Source organism: Thecamonas trahens (assembly GCF_000142905.1).
Source record: "Thecamonas trahens ATCC 50062 unplaced genomic scaffold supercont1.62, whole genome shotgun sequence".
Classification (NCBI taxonomy): domain Eukaryota; order Apusomonadida; family Apusomonadidae; genus Thecamonas; species Thecamonas trahens.
The window spans coordinates 32,439-42,190 of NW_013657618.1; the positions used below are offsets into that span (position 1 = coordinate 32,439).

The 9,752-nt window shown below is 63.1% G+C and overlaps 3 protein-coding genes across 3 annotated transcripts in view; 1 reads left to right on the forward strand and 2 right to left on the reverse strand.

Moving 5' to 3' along the window:
• Positions 1-180: 180 nt before the first annotated feature.
• AMSG_10610 (papain family cysteine protease containing protein) lies at positions 181-1,528 on the forward strand. The gene is made up of 2 exons (XM_013897875.1): positions 181-669; positions 785-1,528. Exons 1-2 carry the CDS (start codon positions 214-216, stop codon positions 1,484-1,486), a joined length of 1,158 nt encoding a protein of 385 aa, XP_013753329.1. The 5' UTR covers positions 181-213; the 3' UTR covers positions 1,487-1,528.
• AMSG_12370 (uncharacterized protein) lies at positions 1,529-5,946 on the reverse strand (the record flags this gene model as incomplete). Its single annotated transcript, XM_013897923.1, has 2 exons — positions 1,529-4,884; positions 4,926-5,946. The coding sequence occupies 2 exons, from the start codon at positions 5,944-5,946 to the stop codon at positions 1,529-1,531; spliced, it is 4,377 nt and encodes a 1,458-aa protein (XP_013753377.1).
• A 16-nt stretch (positions 5,947-5,962) lies between these two features.
• The window catches only part of AMSG_12371 (uncharacterized protein), a gene marked incomplete at both ends in the record, with an annotated part of 4,216 nt that continues 426 nt past the window's right edge, over positions 5,963-9,752 (reverse strand). The window contains one exon of the mRNA XM_013897924.1: positions 5,963-9,724. Coding sequence (XP_013753378.1) covers positions 5,963-9,724 — 3,762 coding nt within the window. The remainder of the gene's footprint in view (positions 9,725-9,752) is intronic.

Genomic DNA, 9,752 nt, shown 5'->3' on the forward strand with positions numbered 1-9,752 from the left:
ACCCCTCCCCCGACCCCCCCCCCCCCACCACACACACACACACCTCACTCCTAAAATATTTCATCCCCTCCTCTGCCGCACCACAATTTTTTCACCTTCCAATATCCCGTCCAGTCGTGTGACCTTCCCGCCACTCGCGTCAGACACACCGGCTCGGCTGCCCGCGGGCATAGCGCAGCAGACTCAACTCGACGACGACTTTCCTCGACGACGATGAAGACAATGACTCCTCTGCTTGCGCTTGCGCTTGCGCTTGCTGCAGTGTGCGTGGGCATGGCTACGGCTGCTCCGCCGAGCCTCCTCACCGCTGAGCATGGCTACACCTTTGCCGCTTACCTCGACGACTTTCCTTCGGTGACTCAGATGTGGTCGGATGTCACGGTGGACCGGGAATCTATTTTCGCGCGCCGCCTCGCTGTCATCAACGCTCATAACGCCCGCTACCTCGCTGGCCACGCCTCGTGGTACATGGGCGTCAACCTCCACACCGCCCTCACCGATTCGGAGCGTGCTTCCCTTCGCGGCCTCCGCCCGGAGCGCAACGCTCACGCCGGCAAGCACGCCACGCCCTACGTCCCGCGCTCGGCCTCGCTCGCCGACCTCCCCTCTCATATCGACTGGCGCGACCACTCGCCGTCCATCACCACCGCCGTCAAGAACCAGGGCCAGGTAAGCCCTTCCCTCTCCCCCCTCCCTCTCCCCTCTTCCCTCTCCCCGCACCCCCCCACGCCCGCCCTCGACCCTTACTCACTCTACTCCAAAAAATATTTTCTCCTTTCCCCAGTGCGGCTCCTGCTGGTCCTTCGCTACCGCCGAGACCCTCGAGTCCCACTACGCGCTCGCCACCGGCAAGCTGCAGGCCCTCTCGCAGCAGCAGGTCCTCGAGACGCCGAACCCGCAGCAGTGCGGCGGAACCGGCGGCTGCGGTGGCGGCACGGCCCAGCTCGCCTATGACTTTATGGTCGACGCCTGGAACGGCACCCTCGGCTCCGAGTGGACCTACCCTTACCGCTCGTTCTTTGGCCAGAACTTCCCGCCGGTCTCCAACTCTTCCGCCATGAAGGCCCCTGCCGCCGCCATTACCGGCTACATGCAGCTGCCTAACAACGACGCGCACGCCCTCATGGACGCCCTCGTCAACGCCGGCCCCATCGCCGTCTCCGTCGACGCCTCCGTCTGGCACGACTACGCCGGTGGCGTCTTCAACTCGTGCAACCAGACGAACCCAGACATTGACCATGCTGTTGTCCTCATGGGTGCAGGCAACGACCCCAAGTACGGTCCCTACTGGCTCATCCGCAACTCCTGGTCGCCCTCCTTTGGCGAGAACGGCTACATCCGCATCGCCCGCCCGGCCACCCCGTCCTGCGGCCTCGACATCAACCCGGCCGACGGCTTTGGCTGCAAGGGTGGCCCCAAGTCCATCGAGGTCTGCGGCACCTGCGGCATCCTCTCCGACTCGTGCTACCCCATCCCCAAGATCTAGTTCGACATCTCCTTCAATGAACTGCGCGTCCTAGCCATACAATTACGAGCTACTACTGCTCGATGAGCTCGTCCCCGGGCCAGAACTCGAGCTAGAGCTGCTGCTCTCAACCGTCGACACGTATGACGACGACGACGAGCCAGCCGCTCCGCCTGCGCCACTACCAGCAACGCCGCCTGCAACGCCGTCGACTGACCCCATCACAGAGCCTCCCAGCGACGGCATCACACCGCCCAACATGCCCTGCGACATCAGCGCGTCCATGTCAATCTCCGGCGGCAGCGTTCGTAGCGCCTTCACAGACGCGCTGTCCGAGTCGTCGTCCACACGCACCAGCGGAGACACAAACTCAAACGCGCCCATGCCCGACACAAGCTGCCCGCCACCTCCAGCCAACGAGTCAAACGCCCGCGAGTCGAGCGAGCCATTTGGCGTTGCTTCGACAGTGCTCACAGACGGAGACGCCACCGTCAGCGGTGCCTTGCTCAGCGGCGGCGGAGTCCCAAGCGACTCCAGTTCGATGCCGCCCGCACAGCTTCCGTACATCAGCGAGTCAAACGCGGGATTGAACGCCGGGTTCCACGCACGCTCCGCAAACCGCGTTCCGCCAGGCTTGCTACTAGGCTCGGTATTCGCCGACACCGGGTTCATCACCACGTTGCCAATCGCCACACCATCGCCACCCATCATCGCCTCGTCAAACGTCGATCCGAGCGACATCTCTTCGGCCACAAACCCGCCGGCCTCCACTTCGGCCTCAAACAGCTTCTCAGTCTCCTTGTCGCGCCGGTAGATGAGCACAAGGTCGATGATGTTGCCCACTACGATCGCGAGCACGTTGATACAGATCGCACCTGCGGCTACCCCGTTCCGCAGCTCGGCCTCTGCAAACGTCCCTGCCCACAGAATGCACAGGCACGACGCGAGACACACGAGCGCGAGGTGGTTGTGGAACATTGTGTCGTACGGCAGGAACCGCACCAGCTGGCACATAGACACCACAAGCGCAAACAGCGCCACGTTCGCCTTGGTCATCGGCGCACGGAAAAACGTCATCGCCATCACCACGCTCACCTTGCGCGCCATAATCCACACCTCGAACCGGTAGTTGGCCGGCGAGAACCGCCCCACAAGGAACGCGTACCGCAGACTGAACAGCACAGGATCCGCCACGCTCCGCACCCGCGTCAGCAGGTAGAACACAAGCGACGGCAGCCCCAGGCAGTACACCACGCAGAACACAACCGCAACTCCAAAGTAGTTCCAGTACCACGTCCCGTAGCAGCTCTTCGCCGGTGCAGCCTCGAGCACCCACCGCCCGTCCTTGTCGCGCCGGCACTGCAGGTAGCTCATCGCCATCGCCGCAAGCGGCAGGTACAGCAGCACCATCAGCTGCAGGTACGCACGCCGGCACGCGTCGCGCAGCGCTCCGCCCGTAATCAGCACCACATGCCCCAGCCGCGGCGCAAGGTGGTGCTTGTTCACCATCACGCTGCAATACACAATCGCAAACGGTACAACAAACAGCAGCGGTAGACTCACCGTCATCCACCACTTGAGCAGCCACACATCGTCCGTCACCGTCGCACACTCGGGCGAGCTCAGGTCAAAGTTGAGGTTGAAGAACGAGACCACGTTGAAAAACTGCGACGCAAAGTTCGACCACGGCAGCTCAAACTGCCCGTACATCGCGCTGATCTGCAGCGAGTTGAACCCGATCATCACAGCCGCAAACCGGTAGCTCAGCTCCTCCTTGGCGTTGAGCCACACGAGCAGGCCCACAAAGCACACCGCGAGCACAAACACCACCGCGAAAATAGGCAGCGTCCGGTTGTCACACTTGTAGCACGATCCGCTCAGCGCATAGTACCCGCGATCGCACGCTCCGCACAGCTGTCCGGTGTACCCCTCCGTGCACCGGAACGGGAACCCGCCCTTGCACGCCCCGGCGTTCGGGCACTCCAGGAACACCCCAGGATCCTCCGTCGGAAAAAACCCAGGCCGTGCCACAGGCAACGACTGCCCGCCGTCGCACTTGGCCCCCTCCGGACACGCCTCGCACCCCACATTGATCTGTCCCGTCGCCGTCCAGAACCCGGGAATGCACGAGCAGTTGAGTCCGAGTCCAGGCTCGGGCACAAACCCGGGAATGACCTGCGCGTTCTCCGGGCACGCCAGACACTCGGTCGCCCCTTGCCCAGTCAGCACCGTCGACGCCGGGCAGATCTTGCACGGCTCGAGCGACGTCGCATTCGAGAACGTGCCCTCGGCGCACAGCGTGCACTCGAGCACAGTCGAGCCCGGCCTGATAATCGCTCCAGACCCCGGCAGGCACGCCTGCACAACCACAGAGTCGCGCACAATCGCATCCGGCACAAGCTCCAGTGGAATCGCAGACTGCGCAACCGCAATCTGCACCGCAATCGGCACTCCCACCTCGGCCCCGCTCCGCGCTGCAATCCCTACTCCGCCAAACGACAGCTCGGCATCGGTCATCAGCTGCTGCCGCCCAGAGCCCACAAACGCAAACTCGGCCTCCTTTGCCCCGTCCTCAAACTCCATCGAGAGCATCAGCTGCGGGTCAACAACCACTTGTCCGAGCGCGTCCCGACCAGTCACCACTCCGTACCCGCTCCCAAACGGCGCTCCCGACGACACAAGCTCCGGCAGACCCGCCATCCACTGCAGCGACACCACAGGCATCGCCGCCATCGCCCCGTATCCGACCACGCTCTGCACCTTGTCCAGGCTCTGGTTGAACGCCCCAAGCATCCCGCTCGACGCGCTCGCCCACGGCAGCCCGCGCAGCTCCGCAGGCGACTCGGCCAGACAGCACGGATCGCCCGCCATCCCACACAGCCCGCCCTCAGGCAGGCAGCTGAAGAACAGTCCAGAGCCCACGTCGTTGCCGTTCGGCTTGGCGGACACGTCAAACTCAAACCCGCTTCCCGTCCCCTCCACGCTCACCCGCGACCCACACCCAAAGCCCACGCTCCCGTGCACCGCAGAGTTCCGCATCAGCACGCTCGAGCGCACAAACACCCCGCCGCGCTCCGCGCAGCTGTACAGACTTCCTTCGCCAAGCGTAACTTCGTCCTCAATCAGCAGCGCCTCCAGCGACGCCGACGATGCCTCGATCGCCTGGCCGTTCTTCGTCGCCGTCCCGGCAAGGTAGTCGACCCCGGACGTCGCTCCGCCCACCCCGCCAAACGCCGCCTCGTTGTCGCGGACAACGCAGCCATCGACAACCATCCGCCCGCCGCCGATCGCGCTCACCGCTCCGCCGATCCGCCGCGCCCGGTTCTCCGCCAGCGTGCTGCCTGTCAGCTGGCCGTCCGCCCCACGCCCACTTCCGGCCACGCCTCCGCCGTGCACGTCAGCAGCGTTCGAGCTCACAACTGCGCCGCTCGCCACCACCGCCGCCGCGCTCGCGCCAAACGGCTCGCTCGCTCAGCCTCGGCCGCGATCCCGCCGCCGCTTCCGCTCGCAGAGTTCGCCGTCACAATCGCCTCGCTTCCGAGCACAATCCGCGTCTCGCCGTTCTCCAGCGACACCGCGTGCAGCCCACCGCCGCTCCCGCCGAGCGCCGTGTTGTCCGACACCACAGACTCGTTCCCGCCGCCCAGCGTCCCAAACTCGGCCGAAATTCGGCCCTCGCCGGACGCCCGCAGGAACAGCCCGCCGCCGTTCTCAAGCGCCACGTTGCGCGAAATCGTGCTCCGCTGCACGCTCACGTTAAAGCTGCCCGCAAGCGCAATCACAGCTCCGCCGCCGCCGCGCCGCGGATACGCAATCGCCGCAGACCGGCCCACAGCCTCGTTGTCCTCCACCACAGACTCTACAATCTCCAGGAACGACGTCCCGTCTGCAGACTCGAGGAACAGGCACCCGCCAGACACAAGCGCATGGTTGTTCACGCACCGCACCCGCTCAAACACAACGCTCACGTCGCGCCCCACCGCCGCAATCGCTCCGCCAGAATGCTCCGCAGTGTTCGACACGAACGCGCTGTCGCGTGCCACCAGTGACCCGCCGTCGCGAAGCAGCACCGCTCCGCCAAACCCAATCACAGGCGACGCCACAGACAGCTGGTTCGCCGTCACCGCTGTCGAGTTGGTCACAGTCACAGACACAAGCTCCAGCCGTCCGCCCACAACTTCGATGCTGCCGCCGCCAAACACAGCCTTGTTCGTCCGCGCTCCGAGCACAATCATGTTCTCCATTTTCAGCACCGTCGTGCTCCCTTCCACACGGAACAGCAGCGCACCGTCGTCGTCGCTCCGCTCGCCGGCCGTGCAGTCAAGCACCGCGCCTGGGCCCTCGCCTAGAAGTCGCACAGACTTGGCCACCGTGTACGGCACATCGCGCCAGCATCCGGTGTACCGCCCGGCCGGAAGCAGGACCGTGTCGCCGTTGCACTGCCCGACCCATCGCGTCACCGACGCCGCCACACACGTCATCGTGTACCCGCATCGCTCAACCTCGACCCGGAACGTCGTAGGCGGCCGCGGCGTCTGCCACACCGAGTTTGTCCCCGAGTACACCGCCCGCTCGCTCGAGGTGGTCAGAGACGGCGATCCAGTCCGGGAAGCCATCGGCATCAATGTCGGCAACGTAAAGCTCGCGTGCCTGACCACGCAGCCGATAGTTCGCATTGTCGGTCCAACGCGTCGCAGATGCAAGCCGCGGCTCGCCCTCATCTGGCGAGTCGTTAAACGCGCTTGCGGGCAGACGCGGTGTCTGGTTGAGCAAGACACCGGTCCTGTCGAGCGCACTGGACAGCACAATGTCGATGTGGCCATCCATGTCCAAATCGGCAGACTCAAGGGACAGTCCGTGACTTGGGCCATCAGTGTCAAGTGGGGTAAAGACTCCCCATGCCACCGTCGAACTAACACGGTGGGTTGGGCCCCAGACTGGATGAGTGGCATTACCAATGTTGATCTCGTACATGACCGAACTCGTCGTGGCCTCGTCGATTGAAAAGACAAAATCCACGAGGCCATCGCCGGTTAGGTCGACCATCTCGACGTCGTATATCTTCCACGTCCCCGGTGTGTCCGCAATGCGCTCCAGCGGCTTGACACTCCATGGTGCGTCATTTGTCGGTCCAAGCGACTCGAACCAGACCACAAAGCCGCTGGTGTAGCACGCCATAAACATGTCCATCATGCCGTCAGCCGTCACATCCACCAGCGCCAGGCGGTAGCCCCAGCTGCACTGAGTCGTCGACCAGCTCACAAGCTCGACCGGCTCTTCAAACCGCTTCGGCAGAGTAGGATTGCCACGGAGGATCGCGAGGTTTCCCGAGTCACGCCCGAGGACAACCAAATCGATAAACTCGTCACCGTCAAGCAGCATTGCCACCATGTCTTCGGGGTGCTCCACCACATCGGTCGTGTTGATCACCTGCACAGCCGTCGCCGCGTCAAAGAACGGGAACACGCCCAAGTTGGGCATCCACCCGATCACATCTCCGCTAGCCATGAGAAACAGCAGGTCCACAAGCCCGTCCATGTCCACGTCAGCAGCCACCAGCCGGTGAATACGGCCGACAAAGTCGACTTCGCCGCGCCCGGTAAAGTCAGGCACATTGGTATGGACGTGAAGCTTGCCCAAGACCGAATCGTCGCTGCGGTAGTACACCAAGTCCAGACGCGAGTCGCGGTTAAAGTCGGCAACACATCCGGTGGGGATGCCATAACTCGCCGACGTCACCTGGAATGCGCCCTTGGTCGCTGCCGGGTACCCGAGGTTCGGCTGCCACTTAAAACCATCGATGGTGGCAAAGACAACGTCGACAAAGCTGTCGCTGTCGTAGTCGGTCAGAACCAGGCCGCGGGCTCCATTGACAACAGACGGCATGCGCACATGATCCTTGACCCGCACTCGCGCGCTAGAGTTGCCCGGCAAGCCCATCATCACCACTGGCTCGCTCGAGCTCACCAGCCCGACAATGTCGAGGTGGGTGTCCTCGCCCGGATTGAGCGACGCCACCGCGAGGTCAAGCACGTACTGGGACCGCGAGGTCTGGATCTCGCCCAAGAACAGCCGCTGACCGCTAGTAGCCAACTCTCGAAGCGCCCCGCCGCCGCTCAGCAGCGCATACAGATTCCATCGCTCCGCCACAACAAGGTCCAGGCTTCCGTCAAGGTCCATGTCCACCACCACAACCGCCGCAAGCAAGTCCATGTCGTCGGCAATCATGGTGGTGTTGACACTCGGACTGCCGCTCGCCCAGTCGTCGACCTCGTACAGCGTGACGTATCCGTAGCTGTTCGAGCCAAACGACGACAACGACCGCCAGCCGACCACCACCTCGCGGGCGTTCCCATCGCCGTCGGCGTCATTCACAATCAACTCCACCGCCACCTCGCGCGAGTTCTTGGACTCGCCAAGCGTAACCGCAGCTGAAAATGCCAGCGGCGAGCCCGCGATCCCGCCGTACGCGTTAGAGAGGTACTCGACCGTCGACCGGCTGAACGACGAGTATGTTGCGTACACAAAGTCGTAGTCGCCGTCACCGTCATAGTCGTCAACATTCATCTCGATCACTTCATCCAAGACAAACCCGAGCGTCTGCTGCCCACCATTGAAAGCAAGCTTGCCAGCGCCACCGGCACTCGTCCCGGGCCCGGCCGCAAGGTAAATAGCAAGATCAAAAAGGTGCATGTTGGCGTGAATGCCAAGGTAGTCAGGCGCACCATCACCGTTGAAATCCGCCACCAGCGGACCCCCAAAACCCTTGACGCCGCCAAGGAGAGGGATCGGCCGGTTGTCGTCAAACACGCTTGCGACATCGGGGTACATGTTGCGGTAGTAGAAGAGAGTGCCGCCCTCGGTCGAGCCGGTGAGCGACAGTGAGAAGCCGACCAAGTCCAACATCCCGTCGCCATCCATATCCACCAGATTCCACCCGGACGGAAAGATGGCCATCCCTGAGAACGAGATCAGCGCGTCATAGGTGTCGTCGTCGCTATTGTACAGCGCCATAAACATGTTCGATCCGTAGCGCTTGCCCACTACATCGAGGTATGTGTCGTTGTTGACATCTGCTAATTCAACTGAATACAACCCATCCAAACGCAGCGTATCCTCCATGCTGTAGCCGCCCGCCCCGTCGCCGCGTAGAATGATGAGCACGTCGTCAGTGTAAGACGACGCCACCACATCGAGGTCGCCGTCGTTGTCGATGTCACCAACGTCGAAACCTCGCGCGTCGTTGCGGTCCATGATCGTCATCGTCGAGCCAAACACAAAGTCAGCGCCCGGTCCGGCCACGTTGAGGTACGCAAAGAGCTTGCCCTCAACATTTGCATTGCGAACAACGTCAATGTCCCCATCACCATCGACATCAAAGAGCTTGAGAGAATGGCAGTTCTCCCAGTCGGGCGTGAGCGTCACCACCGTCGATGAAAACACGCCCGGACCGATGGTGTGCACGATGTGGGTGGTGTCCTGGTACGTGTGCCACGCCACGTCCGGGAAGTTGTCGCCGTTGACATCGCCGAGCGCGAGGAGAGCAACGTACGAGCCGACCGAGAACGAAAAGATGGTCGTGCCCGGTGAGTCAAAGGTACCGTTACCGTGGTTCGCGAACCACCGCGGCGAGCGATGGTACCTTGTCTCGTCAGTGTGGGACGTCCGCGACCACCACACCAGATCAATGTCGCCATCGTTGTCCATGTCGGCAAAGTCAAACTGCTGCTGCACGCCCCTCACCGTGCTATACCCGCTGGCCATGGTGATAGCATCGGTGTACTTTGGCCAACGGGTCGTCATACTTCCCACCATGGCCTTCAGCCCCACATCCTCGGCCGTGACAAACTCGGGTACTCCATCGCCGTTCAAGTCTCCAGCCCACGCGTCGTACACCCCCGACGAAGACAGCGCTGCTTGCGAGCCTCCAGACACATACACCGGCGTTGCCCACGTATCCGCCTGCATGCCCGCCGGGCCCATCTCCGCCGCTATGCATCCGCTCAGCTTCATGCCCTCATCCGCCGGCTCAAACTGGGCCACGCCGTCCACTGGCACGCCAGCCGTCGAGGGATACTGGCGAGTAAACGGCGATGACGACGGGAGGAAAGTCATGCCGTACCGCGAGTGCGCCGCCACATCCCGCCGCCCATCGCAGTCGATGTCCACCGCCGTCTCGAAAAGTCGCTGGCTGGTGAAAAGCGTCGAGCCCAGAATGACCACTTCGGAAGTTCCATACACCGCGGCATCGGTTGCCGGCTGTCGATGTCATGGCCGAGGGGGGGGA